A 20,998-nucleotide genomic window follows, 5' to 3' on the forward strand; every position below is an offset into this window, starting at 1 on the left:
CCGGAGCCCTGGATAAAAGAACAGGGGTTAAAGGGGTTAAAACACACACACACACACACACACACACGGTTCTACAAGGCGAGTGAGGAAAGCCGATGCTGGGAGAAACTGTAGGAAAGCCTGGGAGAGGGACAGACACAAGCAAGGCAAGAAGCTGAGGACCAAAGTCCATTACACTCAGGAGCCGCGGCAGCCGACTTCTTAAAGGTGAGCTTCAGGATGATGAAAGAAGCAGCATTCGTTCATTCGTTCTTTGGGCAGATTAAAAAACAAAAACTCTGTCCAAAATGTTGCCAGGATTGGAAACGAGTGACCTGCCAAAAGTCCCTTTCACAAAACTCCAGGCCTGGACGGCGGACGCACTGAAAGGCATAACCGCTGACGGACTCTGAAGTTACGGAGATCCGAGTTCGAATCCCGACTGTCCGGCTCGGCGAATTAGAAAACCTTCGGTGACTTCAGTTAAATGGCTTGCCCTGGGTGGGTCACACCGCATTGTGAAGAGCAGACCTAGGGTGAGACCCCCCTCCACAAGGTCGCTGACCCCAGACCGGTGCTTCTTCCATCAGCCTGATGCTCTGGGCGGCGGGTCCCCTCGCGCGGCCGGCCCCCGGCCTGGGGCGCCTTTGTGCCCCCCTCACCCGAGCGCACTCGTAGAAGCGGCCCCGCGCGGGGGGGCGGGGGAGCTGGGCGGGAGATCTGTCAGCGGGAGGTGGGCGTGGGACTGGGGGGCTGGTGGGAGCGCCCCCGAGGTGGCGCGGACCTGTGGGGAGGGGGGCGGCCAGGTGGTGATTGGCTGGGCTGCGGCTGGCAGTTCCCGGCCAAGAACAAAAGAGAGCGGGCGGCGGGCGGCCTCCGGAGTAGGCGCTGCTGCCCGCCCGGCGCGGGCTTCGGTGCTGGGGGAGGACGTACCTACCACCCGCCCGCCCGCCCGCCGAGCAGCCGGGCTGGCGCGCTCGGTTTCTGCGCGAAAGCCGGCCGTGTACCTAGGAATTAACCGGCCGGCGCTAGAGGGGAGGGGTGGGGAGCGGGAAGTGGGGTGTGGGGGGGGGGGATGCTGAGCGCGCGCGAGAACAATAATAAGATCGTGTTTGCGGTCGCTGCCCGAGGAGGAATTCAGAGGAGGCGCGAGGCCCGGTGCTCGCGCCGCGCCCGGGAGCCCGGGAAGGAGGCCGGCGGCGGCGGCATGAGGCAGGCGACGCGGCGCCTGTGAGCAGCGCGCGGCGGCGGCGGGGACCTCGGCGCGGGCAAGAGCCGAGCGGCCGGGGGCTCCCCTCCCCCGCTGCCGGGCGGTGATTTGCCGGGCCTGCTGAGCCCCCCGCCCACTCCCTCGCCTCAGCCGCCGCCTCGACGCTTCTCCTCGTCGGAGCGGCCGCTAGTCCGCCCGCCCGCCCGGCTCGAGGCCCGCGGGGAGCGCGGCGCAGTCCGTCGGCCCGCGGGGGGGCGGCCTCCCGGCATCTTCGCGGCGCCCAAGGACAACCAGGAAGGGGAGCGGCAGGGATGGCGCGTCCGCGGCCCCGCGAGTACAAGGCGGGCGACCTGGTCTTCGCCAAGATGAAGGGCTACCCGCACTGGCCCGCCCGGGTGAGTACGGCGGCGGCGCGCGGGCCCGCCCGCCCACCATTTTCCCCTTCATGATGGCGCGTCCGCCCCCTTTCCCCATCGCCTCAGCGCGGAGCGCGGAGCCCGCCGCGAGCGGCCGACTGCGGCCGGGGCTGAGGGCTCGGGCGGCGCTGCGCAGAGAGAACTCGGCCGCGCCGGAGGCGAGGGTTCCCGCGGGCCGCGCCCGCACCCCGCGAGGGCGGCCATCCTTCCGCCCACTTTCGAAGGCGGCTCCGGCCCCTGCAGGCCAGCTGCTGCCTTCCTCCCGGAAAGCCGGCAGTGACTGGGAGCCCTTCGCCGGGAAGCGGGCCTGGAGCAGAGGCATCGCCCGGGGCAGGGTGGTTGGCGGACTCGGCGGTCTCGGGGCGAACGTCGGGGCACGTAGGGGAGCATAGTGCAAATGGCTGTCCGCGAGCCGGCGGGCGCCCGCGGCGTCGATCCTGGAAAGGGGCAGTGGTCATTCCGAGCCAGCGGCAGCCTCTTGGCAGTCGTTCATCCATCTCTCAGGGCATCCTTCGCCATCCAGACTTGTTGAGTTTTCCCTGAGCGCGATTCTGGGTGCCCCGCCTGCTCTATCATTGTCCTGGGGTACGAGCATCCCTGGTACCTCTGCTTCTTTTAAACCGACACCGAATAGTTGGGAGCTGGCAGCTTGGCACTGGTTAGTGGGTCCCGGAAGCTCCTCATGCCTTTTCACCTCCATATTTGTTTTAGGTCGGATTCCAGACCTCATCCTTGGCCCCCCACCTCAGTCCACAATAGCTCTCTATTCTCATAAGCAGGGTTGTCGCTGTGCTCTTTCTCTAGAAAGCATCTACATGTAATACATAACATTAAATTTTTTTACCAGGCCCTTTACTAGCATGTGTGCTTTGTGTTCTAAAATCAATCCCTTTTACTTTTATAATAGTTGGTAGTTAATTTCTTGACATAAGAAATGTAGTGGAAAGGAGGGTCAAGGCATGTTCAAGTCTGAATTGGTATCCTTGAGGAATAGAAGTAGACATGGAAAATAGTGGTAGCATAAATATGAATGAAAACTCTAAAAATTTGCATTATATGCAAGTGAAGATACCCAAGACTCCTCCCCCCACCCCCAAATACACCCATTCACAAAAAGAAGTGATATCATGGGTGGCCAGACTGAAATTTAGTGAAGTTGAAGTAATGGACGGACATAATCCTTTTTTTTTTTTTTTTTTTAAGTTTCTCATGATTGTAAAATAGGAAGAACACTGGGTCAGGAATTGGGGGACCCTGGCATCTGGTCTGGGCTCTGTTATGGGCTGATCATCTTAACTGTCTGAATATCCATTTCTGCAACTATAAAATGATCATCTCTAGGATTTCTTCCAACACTAACAACCTCGGATTTCAAGGGGAAAAAAACAGTCTCATTCAGATTCTATGAGGCTGTGCAAGTAACTTTTATCCATATCTGAACTGTAGGTTGTCCTTAAATAAGGCAAAGTTCATGGTAGAATAATAGGTTATTTTTCATATATATATATATGTATATATATATAGGGCAAGATTTGTTACTTTAGGAGTTCTTTGGAGAATCCCTTGAATATACTCTTTTAAGTAAGAAATAAACAGTTAAGGGCACATATGTTTGGGCATAGTCAAAGTAAATTAAAAGTTATCATCACCAGTGGGTCATTTTCTTGTAACACAATGGCTTTCTTTAATCTTACCTTTGAAAAAGATTTCCTGAGAGTCAGAAAGAAAATAGACTTAAAATTTTATTAACATGTTGCTTGCATAGGTTGGCCACCTGTAGTGATTTTGAAACAAGTGCTGCAGAAGTGGTCCTAGTTGTATATTTAATTGTACATAAAATTCCTAGGAGTTTTAACTCCATACCAAGGGAAAATGGAAAGTAAAATGAGGGAGTAAAGTCAATTACATTGTTAGATAAGATGCAGTAAATACAGGGGGAAAACCTGTGTCTGTTCACATTTAACAATGAGTTCCTCAAGGAAAGGACCTAAGTCTCCCTAATTTTCTAAAATATTTTATAGTGAGTGGCATGCTGTAATTTCCAAATAAAGGTAAAGGTTAGAAATAGAAGAAGGAGCTATTTGAGTGTCTGCTCTTCTTTAGTTACAGTTGAATGTGTCAGTGTTCTCATTTTATTTTCTTCCCAATTCTAGGAGATAGTATCCCCACTTTACATCTAGCTATAGCTTTGTAGATGATGTTATTATAAAATACTTACAGGGAAAAAATCCTAATTATTCAGATTTCAATACTATTGCTTGATATGAAGGCCAGCCCTGCTGGAATTCTGTATGGCCACAAGGAATCAAACACAGGAAGAACATGGGGGAAACAGTTTTTTTCAGGCTATGGGGAGGAGCTTTCTAATGGAGCTGATCCATGTGGAATGGAGAAGTGACTCCTCTGCTGTAGAGAAGACATTTGTTTTAGTTCTAGGAATCCCCTTATGAGGAATGTGAGCCAAGAGAATTCAGACCTCTGGTAAATTTGATCGGGTTGGTTTCAGCTTTTGGCTGGGCTTCACACTGTGTCCTGGGGCGTGTTTTGTAGTCTTTCCAAGTTTCTGTTTACTAGTCTGTAAAATAGGGATAATTCTCACCTCAAAGGTATAGTGTATGTAAAAACACTAAGCAGTGGTATTGAATGTTCCTTCCTTTTTTCCTTTTTGAATTTCTAACTTTTCCCCTATATCACTGCTGCTGCTGCTAAGTCGCTTCAGTTGTGTTTGACTTTGTGCGACCCCATAGACGGCAGCCCATCAGGCTCCCTGTCCCTGGGATTCTCCAGGTAAATTTGTTTCTTGTCCAACATTTTATCATGAAAATTTTCAAATCTATGGAAAAGTTTAAAAAAATCGTACAGTGAACAGCCATATATCTTACCACCTAGATTTCCACACTTAACATTTTCCTATACTTGCTCTATTTGTTTATATATCCATCCCTCTAGGTGTATAGCAGTCCATCTTATTTTAATGCACCTCACAGTAAGTTGCAGCCATCATTAGAATTTACTCCTACACAGTTGAGCATGTGTATCGTTAACTCAGTACAGTCAGTTCAGCCGCTCAGTCATGTCCAACTCTTTGCGACCCCATGGACTGCGGCATGCCAGGCTTCCCTGTCCATCACCAACTTCAGAAGCTTGCTCAAAGTCATGTCCATCAAGTCTTTAACTAGAGGTCAATATTTTTAATAGATCCCCTTTTTCCTTTTGAGGTAAAATTTATGTAGACTGAAACACACTTACTGTAAATGTACCATTCAGGGAGTTTGACAAATGGGTACACTGGTGGAAGGCAAGCCGCTACTGGCACAGAACAGTACCACTACCCAGGAAAGTTCCCTCGTGCCTTTCCCCAGGCGGTTCTTGTCCTCCTGCCTTTTCAGATGTATTGTTTTAACATTAAATAGCAGCTGGCTGTTTCTGATGGGAATACTTGTGAAAGTGAAGTGAACATGTTAGTCGCTCAGTCATGTCCGACTCTGCAACCCTGTGGACTATAGCCCACCAGACTCCTCTGTCCATGGAATTCTCCAGGCAAGAATATTGGAGTGGATTGCCATTTCCTTCTTCAGGGTATCTTCCCGACCCAGGGATCAAATCTGGGTCTCCCGCATTGGGGGCAGATTCTTTACTGTCTGAGCCACCGTATATAACTTCAAAAATTAGAAGTTCATTTATGCTTGAAGATAAACTAAATTAATACTAAAAAACAGTTGTGCTAAAATGAGTTTCTGAATCTTTTTGATTATGTACATTATTGGTTAAAAAAAAATTGAGCACGGTCACCTCTAATATGTGTACATTTATTTTAAAATTATATATACATATTCTTTGCACTATTATCTACATTGTAAAATAAATGCAAAAAGAAACTAATAGGGATGACATGATTTAGAGGATATTTTGTGTTTTAAAATTCTTATTGGCAAAATGTCATTAATAGTACTAAATTAAGTTTATATTTTTAAAAGTTGTAATTTTTGCAATTTTTTTCCCTACTTCTTATGAAATCTGATTAGAATGTCAGAGTTTTTAATCTTCTAAAGAAATAAAGAATTGTCAGGTTGGCCATTTCCTTGCTTGCTTGTGCTTATATTATTCATGTCATCTTTGTAGGACCAGTGTAGGGGTTTCCCTTGTGGCTCAGATGGCAAAGAATCGGCCTACAATGCAAGAGACGCAGGTTCGATTCCTGAGTTGGGATGATCCCCTGGAGAAGGGAATGGCAACACCGTACAGTATTCTTGCCTGGAGAATCCCATGGACAGAGGAACATGGTGGGCTGCAGTCCATGGTGTCGCAGAGTCAGATATCACTGAGTGACTGAGAGCTTTTGCAGGACTCTTTTAGCTAGCCTGTTCATTTAGGGAGAATTCTGTTAGTAGTAGATGTCCCATAATTGTGCTCAGCCAGGCACACACAAATGACGATAAGTAAACATAACCATCTAAATAAACACACTAATGTTAATTTATAAATTAAATATTAGTAAAGTTTACTTTTGGGGCAAAAGAATAAGAAACTAGAATAGGAATTGTACTATTTTCTTCTCATACCTATTAAAATCATCTTGTGTGTTTCCTGAGGTGTGAGAAATCTGCTTATGTTGCTCCCCTAAAAGAAGCAATACCAAAAAATGTCTTAAAGCTCTTGTGTTTCAACTAAAGAGCTTTTTAAAATTAAACTTTATGTGAAAATTCTCAAACATTGTTAATAGAGTAAACTGATACAATCACTTTAGAAAACTGCCCTGATCTATGGCAACCTTGTGACATATGCCAACCTTGTGACCTAACAGTCTGTTGTAGGAATATATCCAAGAGAAATGAGTGTTTATGTCCACCAAAAGACTTCTACAGCAATACTCATAATAGCAGCTTTATCCATAAAAGCAGAAGGTTGAAAACAACCCAGATGCCCATCAACACAAGAACAGTTAAGCAAATTTGTAGTGTATTTGTACAGTGAAGTACTACTCAGCCATAAAGAGGAACAAACTACTAATGCCCACAAGAATATGGATGAATCTCAAAAATACAAGATTGAGTGAAAACAGCCAGATAGATACAAGAGAGTACATTCTGAATGATCCCATGATATTCAAAAACAGGCAAAACTGATCAGTGGTCATCAGTCTGTGGTAGGTGGAGGTGATGGTAGGTTACTGACTGGTTGTTGTTGTTCAGTTGCTAAGTTGTGTCCAACTCTGTGACCCCATGGATTGCAGCACACCATTTCCTGTCCTTCACTATCTCCTGGGGTCTCAAACTCTTAAATGTCCATTAAGTCAGTAATGCCATCCAACCATCTCATCCTCTGTCACTGTTGACTGGGAGAAGGCACTGGAAATGATCCATACCTTGATCTGGGTTTGTACATATGTAAAAATTTATCAAACTTGCACATTTGGGGTTTTTGCACTACTGCATATATAATGGGGCTTCTCTGGTAGCTCAGCTGGTAAAGAATCTGCCTGCAATGCAGGAGACCTGGGTTCGATCCCTGGGTTGGGAAGATCCCTTGGAGAAGGGAATGGCTACCCACTCCAGTATTCTGGCCTGGAGAATCCCATGGACTCTATGGTCCATGAGGTCGCGAAGAATTGGACACGACTCAGCAACTTTCACGTATATAATGCCTCAATTAAAAAAGAGAAAACATGCACTTTGTATGAGGTGAGGAAAAGAAAAATGTAATACTCCAAGCTTTTTCATGGATTAAATTTCGCCCTTCTTAGCTTTCAATAAGAAATGTTTTCCTTTAAGGCTTCAGTCCTACAATATTACATCTTCCTATTCCCTTTTGACTATTTGAGAAACTTCATTTATTACTTCATAACTTTCTCTTGAGGCTTCTTTTTAGTCCTGTATTCTTCGTCTGTCTTTTGTTTAACTGCACTAGAGTCTTTCTGTTCCTTTCATAGTTAATTCCTCTTCATATTTTTGATCTAGTGATCAACCTCTCGCTTGTTAAAACTCAAGAATACAAGAATAAAGCATTTGACTTACCATCTACAACAGTTCAAAGAGCTGTACTTTTTTTGAGCACCTACTCTATGTAAGGTGCTGTACTAGGTATATTTTTTCATTTTTATACCAACAGGTTAAACTTGCAGCAATTTAAAAATACTATAATTGAATGATTAAAGTGATATACCATGCATGCCAAGTTGCTTCCATCAGATGTCCAACTCTTTGTGACCTTATGGACTGTAGCCTACCAGGCTCCTCTGTCCATGGGATTCTCCAAGCAAGAAGACTGGAGTGGGTTGCCGTATCCTACTCCAGGGGATCTTGCCTACCCAGGGATCGAACCCAGGTCTCTTAGGTCTCCTTTGCTGGCAGATGGGTTCTTTACCACTAGTGCCACCTGGGAAGTGGTACCATAACTTCTATTAATGTGCATACTGGTTGGGAATTTTCAGTTTCTAACTCAGCACTTTGCTGGTTTCTTTGTTTTTCCTTCGACAATAGACTGCTAGGTTATGAACCTAGCAGGTTTATTTCTAGAGACCAGACTACATGTTTTCAGAGAATCAGTTGAGCCTTAAATTATTCTTAATCTCAACATAAAGTAAGGTGTTTATAATCTTTATTACTTTTGTCCTGAGTTCATGGAGGTCCATCATTGGTTCATTCCTCATGTAGAGTGGCCACAGGCTCATGCAGCCTTTCCCTGAGAGACTGTATTCGCATCGCCAAGGAATTGGCACACTGTTTCATTTTCTTCTGTTCAACCCTGGGAGCAGATCAATAACTTAAATTCTCACTACCAACGTTTTCCATTGTTTCCTTTTCAACCAGGTGAATCTGTTTCTGTCATATCGCCTTTGGAATGCCCTAATGACTACAGGGAGGCCTGCTGCTGCTGTTGCTGCTAAGTTGCTTCAGTCGTGTCCAACTCAATGTGACCCCATAGACTGGACTGTGCAGCCCACCAGGCTCCCCCGTCCCTGGGATTCTCGTGGGTTGCCGTTTCCTTCTCCAGTACGTGAAAGTGAAAAGTGAAAGTGAAGTCGTTCAGTCGTGTCCAACTCTTAGCGACCCCATGGACTGCAGTGTACCAGGCTCCTCCGTCCATGAGATTTTCCAGACAAGAGTACTGGCGTGCTGCAATTCATGGGGTCACAAAGTGTTGGACATGACTGAGTGACTGAACTGACTGACTGAATTGAATGACTACTTGTTGCCCCATGATTAGAAAAATATTAATTCTCTTAGCTTCATTATATGAGATCGTGTTTGATTCTTTTGGAAAATGATGGTTTAAAATGATATATGACTTTTTTGAAAATGTCTTTTAGCCTTAGAAAAACATTATAGTTTTATATTATATTATATTATATATATTTTATAATAATATACTTATTATATATTAATAAGTATAGTAGGCATAACAAAGGAAGAGCCCAAATCTTCCTATTTGTTGGAGAAAGATTTTCTATTGCAGAAGAGTCTCCAGATGTTTGATCAAAATATAGCCCACTCAATACAGTTATTAGTCCACTGCGAATAGGCTTCTTAATCATTTCAAGCAGTACTACTGAAAGCATGGTCTGTGGATTGCTACCTATCAGTGACAAGATAGGTACAGAAATTGAGAGCAAGAGTTTAGAATCTTTTTTAGCTATTTGATAAAGTAACCTTTTGTTTGTGAATCTGATTTTAAAATGAGGTTTGTATTTGTATGTCTTTTATTTTATTTTTCTAATAATTCATCTTTAATGTATTTTACTAAAATGTCTGTAACTAATTAGAATTTTTTTTTAAAAATTGCTCCTTCACCACAGAGTAGAAGTCCTGACTGTAGATTACCATTAAAAGTCAACAGTGTTCCTTGCACCGAAAACACTTTGCTCATACTGTAAACTGCTTAAACTATCTTTATTTAAAAAGAGAATGGACTGACCTTCATGTTATATATTAATTCCACCTGTGTAACAAAATTTTATTACACTAGAATGTTCATCCTAGAAAGATTAATTTCCCTAGACATACATGTAAGCATCATGAATATGTACCTATAACTGTAGGTACATAATTTTTGTAATATATACAGTTTTGCATCTTTTCCCCCACTAAACACTATATCTTTAGAAGACTTTCAGTGGCAGTGAATATGTTTCTGTAACATTATTTGTAACAGCCATCTGATAATTTATGGCATGGACTATTTTTATAAATTTTAACTACCTATTATAGGACTTTTAGTTTATTACTAGTTTTATACTATAAAAGAATACTGTGAGAAACATTCTTTTGGCTAAATCATTAGTTATTTCCTTAGGACAAGTCTCTGGAAATTATCTCTCTGAGTCTAGGGGCATATGCATATTTTAAAGCTTTGTATTATAAACTTTCACTGTCTTAACCACAACCAGAATAAGAGAACACTTGTCTTCTCACATATTCATTAAAAGTTAGATGATTCAAACTTTTGATAGCCTTTGTTAATTTAATAAGCACAATTATTTTTATTGCAATATAATGGCTTTACCATGTTGCATTAGTTTTTGCCATACAATGAAGTGAATCAGCTATGTGTTTAAATATATCCTTTTGCTCTTGAACCTCCCTCCCACCCCCATCCCACCCCTCTAGGTCATCACAGAGCACTGAGCTGAGCTCCCTGTGCTATACAGCAGGTTCCCACTAGCTAGCTCTCAGTTCCCCAGTCTCCCAATTTAACGAATATTTGATTGAATTAATTTTGGTTATTAGGCAAAATATATGTATTTATATCAATAATGTATATCATTGGATGGACTGATGCTGAAGCTGAAACTCCAATACTTTGGCCACCTCATGCGAGGAGTTTACTCATTGGACAAGACCCTGATGCTGGGAGGGATTGGGGGCAGGAGGAGAAGGGGACAACAGAGGATGAGATGGCTGGATGGCATCACTGACTCGATGGACATGAGTTTGGGTGGACTTCGGGAGTTGGTGATGGACAGGGAGTCCTGGCATGCTGTGATTCATGGGGTCGAAAAGAGTCGGACACGACTGAACGACTGAACTGAACTCATCTTGTTATCAAGTTAGAATGAGAATATATAACACTACTATGAGATCGATATCCCCATTAGAGAACAAGGACTTTCACCTAAAGACACTTAAGTCTTAATTCTAGACTATTAAGAATGCCACAGAACATAAGAAAAATGATACCAAATTGGGTTAAGGACTGAAGAAGCATTTTGCATTATGTTGGGGGTTTCCCTAGTGGCTCAGTGGTAAAGCATCTGCCTGCCAATGCAGGAGATGCGAGTTTGATCCCTGGGTTGGAAAGATCCCCTTGAGAAGGAAATGGCAACCTCTTCTAGTATTCTTGCCTGGGAAACTCCATGGATAGAGGAGCCTGGTGGGCTACAGTCCATAAAATGGCAAAAGAGTCAGACACGACTTGGCAGCTAAACAACATGGCCATACATACTGATACATGTGTGTTTGTAGGCTCATGAGTTGCTGTGAAGCTAGAACTCTTCAGAGATTTACTATTATAACATTTATTATACTATCTTTAGTCCATATCTCTTTGAAAGCCCTTTGACACAAGGCAGTATAAAAATAAGTATTAGTTGTACATTTAAAGAAAGCCGAGACTCATTAAAATCAATTCTGAATGAATAGCATGGTGTTGACTTGGTGTAGTTTCCAAAACCTTTATGTGTGAGAGAACCTATCTGCTTTGACCATCAAGTAGGGTAGTCATGAAAGTTACTGTTGCTGCTGCTGCTGCTAAGTCACTTCAGTCGTGTCGGACTCTGTGCGGCCCCATAGACAGCAGGGATTCTCCAGGTAAGAAGTCTGGAGTGGGTTGCCATCTCCTCCAATGCATAAAAGTGAAAGTGAAGTCACTCAGTCGTGTCCGACCCTCAGCGACCCCATGGACTGCAGCCTACCAGGTTCCTCCATCCATGGGAGTTTCCAGGCAAGAGTACTGGAGTGGCGCGCCATCACCTTCTCCGGAAAGTTACTGTTAAGTAGAGCCTAAAAACTACATCATAAGAACTACTACTAGCTTGTGCAGCTTCTTGCCAGTTTACTGCATTCCTAGACCGTATACCAGCGTTTTCCTATGCGCATTTCCTGCCATTTGTATACATAATCTCCTTTCAGCTGATTAAAATAGAGGTAGGAATTGAGTTTTTCTTTTATCTTTCTTGATCAAAATTTGCTGTTGTCAGGTAAGTAATATCCGTTTGGTTACAGAGAGCCACATAGAGGTAAAAAGAGTGAAATAATCTAAAGATGGGTGAGCTCAAACCTTTAGAATGACATCCTCCAGATTTCTGATTAAGACTTCCTGCCATGTATGGAAAGACAACTAGACCAGGAATTCAAAGATAAGCACTTCATTCTACCACTGTCTTGGTTTGTTAGGTTTTTCATTATAACCTCTTTATAAAACAGAGTGCTAATTCTTACTCTCATCCTTTTCCCTAGTAATCAAATGTGAAACTATACTTGAAGGAACTGTTTGCTAATTAAGTACCTAATAATTACCTCCTAGAAACACCAGAATAGGAGCCTAGTAAAGTCTCAGTAAGTACTTTTGTGGTTTGGCAAGTGTTTCAGCCATTTCCTTGTAACTTTATCGTGGTGGGTTGGCTCTAGGCTCTGGGAGTTGTGAGGACTTCCCATTATTACCCCTCCTTCAGATTTCTGAGTGTGATGAGCCATCTCTATAGATTCCGCATAGCTTTAGGTTGCTGCTGCTAAGTCGCTTCAGTTGTGTCCGACTCTGTGCAGCCCCAGAGACAGCAGCCCACCAGGTTTACATTGGGGACAAACTAACCTGGACTGTACTGGCAAATAAAAAGGGTCTATGAATCAGCCACTCTTCCCAGTTGATCACTGGGACTCAAGATCTGACTGGATTCTCTAAGCTTGGTTATAGTCTCTAAGTCTTCCCCAAAGTGGAGGTACCATTTCAAAACGGACTAGGTAATTCTTACTAACACAGTAGTAACTTCCTGGTTTCTATCTAGTAATGTCTAGTAACTTCTATGTTTATTAACATGAGAATTGTTGTAAGTGATAGGTTCAGTTAGGTTCAGTAGTTGTTAGCAAATATATAAATGAGTTTCACAGAAGATCAAAAAACTTTTATGTAGGGAAAACCGTCAAAAAATAAACTCATAGCTTTATCTCTTTTTTCCTTTTTGTTAACTGAAGTAGAACTTTTGTTCTAATGACATCTTTAATTTTGGAGGAAATGCATATTTAGAGGGAGCAGTATTATACAATCTCAGTTCAGTTTTTTCAAAGTTAGCATATGTTAAATGGATTGAAAATTAATTCCCTTTAGACTTCTGTTTGACTTTCAAAATGAGACCAGTTATTTTCAAACAGGCATAACTGTTCTTATCTCCTTCGCTGGGCTGCTTCATGAGGATTGAGTCAATAATTTTGAAAAAGTATTTAGACTTTGGAAATGAGTCATTGTTGCTGATTGATTCTGTAGCAGTCTAGTGGCTTTCAAACTTTTTGGTTATAACTGACAGTAAATATTAATTTATAATAAATATTAATAATTATTAATTTCATACACACACACTAGAAAAAGTTTTTCACAAATCATACTAAATGGATGCATCCTGATATTTTTATATTTCATCTTGTTTAAAATCAGGTTGTAACCCACAAAATCAGTTTCACTACCTACAGCTTAAAAAGCACTGGTCTGGTCTCTTAGGCCAAAGGGAAATTAATCTATGTGGGTGGTATATTTATATAGAACAGTAGTAGTTGAATAGCTTACAAATGGCTGTGAAAAGAAGAAAAGCAAAAAGCAAAGGAAAAAAGGAAAGATATACCTATTTGAATGCAGAGTTCTAAAGAATAGCAAGGAGAGATAAGAAAGCCTTCCTCAGTGATCAGTGCAAAGAAATAGAGGAAAACAGTAGAATGGGAAAGACTAGAGATCTCTTCAAAAAAATTAGAGATACCAAGGGAACATTTCATGCAAAGATGGGCACAATAAAAGACAGAAATGGTATGGAACTAACAGAAGCAGAAGATATTAAGAAGAGGTGGCAAGAACACACGGAAGAACTGTACAAACAAGATCTTTACAACCCAGATAATCACGAAGGTGTGATCACTCACCTTGGGCCAGACATCCTGGAATGTGAAGTCAAGTGGGCCTTTGGAAGCATCACGAACAAAGCTAGTGGAGGTGATGGAATTCCAGTTGAGCTTTTTGAAATCCTGAAAAATGATGCTGTGAAAGTGCTGCAGTCAATATGCCAAATTTGGAAAACTCAGCAGTGGCCACAGGACTGGAAAAGGCAGTTTTCATTCCAATCCCAAAGAAAGGCAGTGCCAAAGAATGCTCAAACTACCACACAGACAATTGCACTCATCTCACACGCTAGTAAAGTAATGCTCAAAATTCTACAAGCCAGCCTTCAACAGTACATGAGCTGTGAACTTCCAGATGTTCAAGGTGGATTTAGAAAAGGCAGAGGAACCAGAGATCAAATTGCCGACATCTACTGGATCATGGAAAAAGCAAGAGAGTTCCAGAAAAACATCTGTTTCTGCTTTATTGACTATGCCAAAGCCTTTGACCATGTGGATCACAAGAAACTGGAAAATTCTTCAAGAGATGGGAATACCAGACCACCTGACCTGCCTCTTGAGAAACCTATATGCAGGTCAGGAAGCAACAGTTGGAACTGGACATGGAACAACAGACTGGTTCCAAATAGGAAAAGGAATACGTCAAGGCTGTATATTGTCACCCTGCTTATTTAACGTATATGCAGAGTACCTCATGAGAAATGCTGGGGTGGAAGAAGCACAAGCTGGAGTCAAGATTGGGAGAAATATCAATAACCTCAGATATGCAGATGACACCACCCTTATGGCAGAAAGTGAAGAGGAACTAAAGAGGCTCTTGATGAAAATGAAAGAGGAGAGTGAAAAAGTTGGCTTAAAGCTCAACATTGATAAAACTAAGATCATGGCATCCGGTCCCATCACTTCTTGGCAAATAGATGGGAAAACAGTGGAAACAGTGTCAGACTTTAATTTTCTGGGCTCCAAAATCACTGCAGATGGTGACTGCAGCCATAAAATTAAAAGATGCTTACTCCTTGGAAGAAAAGTTATGACCAACCTAGACAGCGTATTAAAAGCAGAGACATTACTTTGCCAACAAAGGTCCGTCTAGTCAAGGCTATGGTTTTTCCATTGGTCATGTATGGATGTGAGAGTTGGACTACAAAGAAAGCTGAGTGCCAAAGAATTGATATTTTTGAACTGTGATGTTGGAGAAGACTCTTGAGAGTCCCTTGGACTGCAAGGAGATCAAACCAGTCCATCCTAAAGGAAATCAGTTCTGAATATTCATTGGAAGGACTGATGTTGAAGCTTAAACTCTAGTACTTTGGCCACCTGATGCGAAGAGCTGACTCATTTGAAAAGACCCTGATGTTGGGAAAGATTGAAGGCAGGAGGAGAAGAACGACAGAGGATGAGATGGTTGGATGGCATCACCAACTCACTGGACATGAGTTTGGGTGAAATCCAGGAGTTGGTGATGGACAAGGAGGCCTGGCGTGCTGCAGTCCATGGGGTTGCAAGAGTTGGACATAACTGAGCAACTGAACTGAACTGAACTGAGTAGTTGAATTTTTGAGATGAGTTAGTAGTCTTGAGTTTTCTGTTGTGCTGTAGCCATAATCTGACATGAAGGTCACATGAACATAAGAAATGAAAGTTACTTTATGTTAGGTCATTTAACCATCCTGGCCAGTGTTTTCCTTGATCTCCAAAAGTATACAGGTCAAATATTTCTAGTTTCATTTTCCTTCTAATCTTTGAACTGTAAATATACCTATAACTGAGTTGAAGCTAATTGTAGTTTCATACATGTGACTTCTTGAGGGTAATAAGCTTCATACATTTGCTAACTAGTCAATTATAAACATTGTTTGACACCTAGTGTTCCCTGGCTGATAATATTGAGGATCTGGGGTTTTCTTGGGTTTGTGAGACTAGACTGTTGGAGGTATCAAGCTATCTGTGACTGGGGTTGGTGGGCTTTTCTTAACTCCAGAAGATTTATAGGTGGGGTAGGTTTATGGTACCCTCTGAGGTATATGTAAAGTCGTGGGTCTAACACATTTCTAATGATTCTGTATTTTCTTTACATCATTTTTGTCCAATCAAAAAGAGATTTGCTACTATTACATACAGCAATCTCAGAAGAGAAATCTCATGCTGATGATAGTAAGACACTCTTCAATTTCCAAAAATTATAATTTCCAAAAAGTTATGGGAAGCAGTTTTATATCTCACATCTGGCTGATGACTCAGAAAATAAGTACTTTTCTATTGGAAAATAGCCCAGCTATACTAAGTGGAAATATCTGGAAACAAAAGGGATAACATTGCGTTAATCTTTGTGTTAAGCCAGGTATCTGAGAACTCTGGTGGCTCTCCGCTTAGCCTTTTGTCACTGCTGTTGTTTACTGGCCCTGCCTTGTGCCATGTGGGGTCGCAGGGGCAGGACAAAGCATTTGATGGAGTTATGAAATTTGACGATCTCCACTGTTCATTTTTACTAAGCTCCTTGTCTGGGGCAAAGATTTATTTAACTACAAGGGATCAGATAACCCAGAACAAATGTGTCCCTTGTTTTTTAGTTGTAAAAGCAAATTACAGCAGTAGGGTAGCTCAGCAACAGTGGACAGTTAGAGAAGTTTGTTGATGAAGGGGAGATGATGGTGACTGAAGCCTCCACGCCGCTAGAATTGCTTCTCATTCAGTATTATTGTAAACTCTGAAAACTCAGCCCTTGTCCTCTCCATTTCCTTGTGGTATCACAACTACCTCCTGGCTTCACCCCTTTCTTAGCAAAATTGTTCCTACGTGATTATTTCTCACCCTGTGCACATTTTCATGCACTCAACCTCCAAACTCCTACTAAGACCAGCTAGACATAATCACAAAGACATGCAGATGGTACTGCTCCAGGGTTAATTTCAGTTAGGACCTCAACTCTGCTCATCATTCCTTGTACTTGACCTGGTCAGCTCCGTGTCCATCCTCCTCAGGTGGTAGTAGATACTTCTGCTGCCCTTTTCCAGCTCAACTTCTTTCCCCCTTCTTTTCAGCAAATTATTTTATTTTCATATTTTATATGTTCATTTTCAAGGTGCCATGGAAGAGTAGGAGCTTCTCGCACAGGTGAAGCCATGTCTGCTTCCTGTCTCTGTCCATCAACAGATGAATGACCTTGGGTACCTAATCTCTTAGCTTCTATGGACTGTAAAATGGAGACAGTAATGCCTACTTTTGAGGGTTATTTCAGGAATTTTGAACATAAGGAGTCTGAAGTTTAACAAATGATCGAAAAATATTTCTCTCTCTCGCCATCACCTCTTCCCCATCCTGTTTACTATGACCCTCCCCTTTTGCTTGACCCCACTCGTTTCCTTTCTTCATTCAACATTCAGCAAATAGTTTTGAATGCCTGCTATGTCCCAGGTGCCCTAAAGATACTAGGGATTAGAGAAGTGACCTAAACAAAGTTTTGCTCTCATAGACTTGAAGTCATTAGTCTCTTCCCCTCCACTAACTCTCTCTTTTCAGACTAGAAACAATAATCTCTTCTGTCTTTCTCTTTCTGCCTTCGTTGGTGGTCCAGGCTTCTTTAAATAACTGTCCTTTCTGTCTCTTTCTCACCCCTCAACCAGAAGTCACCATCTCCTGCCAAATAACAGAACTCCTTTAATCCTGATGGTTGCCTCTGTGGAAATTAACACTGCCTTTAAAAGACTGTCTTCCCTTGGCTTACCTTATGTGTTTTTCTTCATGAAAGATTCTTCTGCTTCTCTAACCATACCTTTATAGATCTGTCTTTGGCTTCAAGCCAGCATTCTTGAGACTACTATCTTCTAAACCTTGATTTCAGGCCCATATTCACTATTGTGAGCGTCAAATCCAGACATCCATTTACTGACGAGACAGCTCCATCTAGCTGTCCCTCAGGTACCACATGGAAGAGGAGATGGCAACCCACTCCAAGAGGAGATGGCAACCCACTCCAGTATTCTTGCCTGGAAAATCCCATGGGCGGAGAAGCCTAGCAGGCTACAGTCCATGGGGTCACAAAGAGTCGGACAGAGCTGAGCGACTAACACACACACACACACACACACACACACACACACACACACACACCACAAGTTCATCATCAAAACTAATCTAGCCACACACACACACACACACACACCACAAGTTCATCATCAAAACTAATCTAGCCACCCCTCCCAACCCAAGTATTCCTGTTTTAGTTAGAGATTACTATCTAGTGAGTCATCCTAAAAAATAAAGACCTCAAATTATGCTCTTTTTGTTTGCCTCCATCTTATTGATCACCTAATGATATCAAGATGGGCTATACAAATGGAGGTCTGGTGGTAGTTCTAATAGAGAAAAACCGTGTGAAATTTGATTCATTATACAGCCCAGGGCAATGTAAGAGTGTTAAACACAAAAGAACCCGAGGCATATTCATGTTGTAGACAGGATGTAATTTCAGAAAAACAGTATGACATTAAATTATTAATTGGGTTTTTTGGTGTCATTTTATTTCTAGTTACTACATAAATGTATTTTGGTTTTATAGTGTATCGTTATAATAGTACTGCTATTATATTTGTACACATTTCAGAACATTATGATGAAATTTGATAACAGTTTAGGATCCACATCATGTTGGCATACTGTTTTTTAATTTATTGAAGTATAATTGATTTACAATGTTGTGTTATACAGTAGTGATTCATTTATACATGTATATATACACATGCTTTTCCATTATGGTTTATCACAGGATATTGGATATAGTTCCCAGTTATTAATCCATTCTATGTATGATAGTTTGCATCTACTAACCCCAAACTCCCAGTCCATCCCTCCCCATTGCCTATCCCCTTGGCAACCACAAGTCTGTTTTCTAGGACTCTGAGTCTGTTTCTGTTTCATAGATAAGTTAATATGTGTTATATTTTAGATTACACATATAAGTGATACCATATGGTATTTGTCTTTCTCTTTCTGACTTAGTATGATAATCTGTAGGTCCATCCGTGTTGCTGTGTTCATGCATGCTAAGTTACTTCAGTCGAGTCCGATTCTTTGCGATCCTGTGGACTATAGCCCACCAGGCTCTTCTGTCCATGGGATTCTCCAGGCAAGAATACTGGAGTGGGTTGCCATGCCCTCCTCCAGGGGATCTTTCAGACCCAGGAATCAAACCCATGTTTCTTATATCTCCAGCATTGGCAGGCAGGTTCTTTACCATTAATGCTATCTGGGAGCATGTTGTTGCAAATGGCATTATTTCATTCTTTTTTATGAGTGTATAGTATTTCATTCTATATGTACCACATCTTTATCAGTTCATCTTTTGATGAGCATTTAGGTTGACTAGAGATCTCTTCAAGAAAATTAGAGACACCAAGGGAACATTTCATGCAAAGATGGGCTCGATAAAGGACAGAAAAGGTAGGGACCTAACAGAAGCAGAAGATATTAAGAAGAGGTGGCAAGAATACACAGAAGAACTGTACAAAAAAGATCTTCACAACCCAGATAATCACGATGGTGTGATCACTCACATAGAGCCAGACATCCTGGAATGTGAAGTCAAGTGGGCCTTAGAAAGCATCACTATGAACAAAGCTAGTGGAGGTGATGAAATTCCAGTTGAGTGATTTCAAATCCTGGAAGATGATGCTGTGAAAGTGCTGCACTCAATATGCCAGCAAATTTGGAAAACTCAGCAGTGGCCACAGGACTGGAAAAGGTCAGTTTTCATTCCAATCCCAAAGAAAGGCAATGCCAAAAAATGCTCAAACTACCACACAATTGCACTCATCTCACACACTGGTAAAGTGATGCTCAAAACTGTCCAAGCCAGGCTTCAGCAATATGTGAACCGTGAACTTCCAGAAGTTCAAGCTGGTTTTAGAAAAGGCAGAGGAACCAGAGATCAAATTGCCAACATCCGCTGGATCATGGAAAAGCAAGAGAAAAACATCTATTTCTGCTTTATTGACTATGCCAAAGCCTTTGACTGTGTGGATCACAAGAAACTGTTGAAAATTCTTCAAGAGATGGGAATACCAGACCACCTGACCTGCCTCTTGAGAAACCTATACGCAGGTCAGGAAGCAACAGTTAGAACTGGACATGGAACAACAGACTGGTTCCAAATAGGAAAAGGAGTACATCAAGGCTGTATATTGTCACCCTGCTTATTTAACTTTTATGCAGAGTACATCATGAGAAACGCTGGACTGGAAGAAACACAAGCTGGAATCAAGATTGCCGGGAGAAATACCAATAACCTCAGATATGCAGATGACACCACCCTTATGGCAGAAAGTGAAGAGGAACTAAACAGCCTCTTGGTTAAAGTGAAACAGGAGAGTGAAAAAGTTGGCTTAAAGCTCAACATTCAGAAAACTTAGGATCATGGCATCTGGTCCCATCACTTCATCGGAAATAGATGGGGAAACAGTGTCAGACTTTATTTTTTGGGGCTCCAAAATCACTGCAGATGGTGATTGCAGCCATGAAATTAAAAGACGCTTACTCCTTGGAAGGAAAGTTATGACCAACCTAGATAGCATATTCAAAAGCAGAGACATTACTTTGCCAACAAAGGTCCATCTAGTTAAGGCTATGGTCTTTCCAGTGGTCATGTATGGATGTGAGAGTTGGACTGTGAAGAAGGCTGAGCACCGAAGAATTGATGCTTTTGAACTGTGGTGTTGGAAAAGACTCTTGAGAGTCCCTTGGACAGCAAGGAGATCCAACCAGTCCATTCTGAAGGAGATCAGCCCTGGGATTTCTTTGGAAGGGCTGATGGTGAAGCTGAAACTCCAATACTTTGGCCACCTCATGCGAAGAGTTGACTCATTGGAAGACTCTGATGCTGGGAGGGATTGGGGGCAGGAGGAGAAGGGGACACCAGAGGATGAGATGGCTGGATGGCATCACCGACTTGATGGACATGAGTTTGGGTGAACTCTGGGAGTTGGTGATGGACAGGGAGGCCTGAAGTGCTGCGATTCCTGGGGTCGCAAAGAGTCGGACACGACTGAGCGACTGAACTGAACTGAGCTAGGTTGTTTCCATGTCGAGGCTGCCATAAATAGTGCTGCAATGAACATCAGTGTGCACCTGTCTTTTTAAATTAAAGTGTTCTCCAGATATGTGCCCAGGAGTGGGATTGCAGGGTCATATGCCAACTCTTTGTTTAGTTTTTTGAGGAACTAAATTCTGTACTATTTTCCATTGATCAATTCTTTTAATTCTTGTTTTTCTAAGAATTTTTATTGGGAAGAGAAGTTAAATTT

General features: G+C 42.4%; 1 protein-coding gene across 2 annotated transcripts in view; it reads left to right on the plus strand.

Moving 5' to 3' along the window:
* The first annotated feature begins 1,106 nt into the window (after positions 1 to 1,106).
* Positions 1,107 to 20,998, plus strand: part of HDGFL3 (HDGF like 3) — a 76,319-nt gene continuing 56,427 nt past the window's right edge. Inside the window, exon 1 of one of the 2 annotated variants that reach the window (XM_059879194.1) lies at positions 1,107 to 1,584. In XM_059879194.1, the coding sequence (XP_059735177.1) occupies positions 1,501 to 1,584 (84 nt within the window). In that variant the 5' untranslated portion in view covers positions 1,107 to 1,500. The remainder of the gene's footprint in view (positions 1,585 to 20,998) is intronic. The other variant, NM_001191368.3, reaches the window with a different exon arrangement.

This window comes from Bos taurus, chromosome 21 (genome assembly GCF_002263795.3).
Source record: "Bos taurus isolate L1 Dominette 01449 registration number 42190680 breed Hereford chromosome 21, ARS-UCD2.0, whole genome shotgun sequence".
Taxonomy (NCBI): domain Eukaryota; kingdom Metazoa; phylum Chordata; class Mammalia; order Artiodactyla; family Bovidae; genus Bos; species Bos taurus.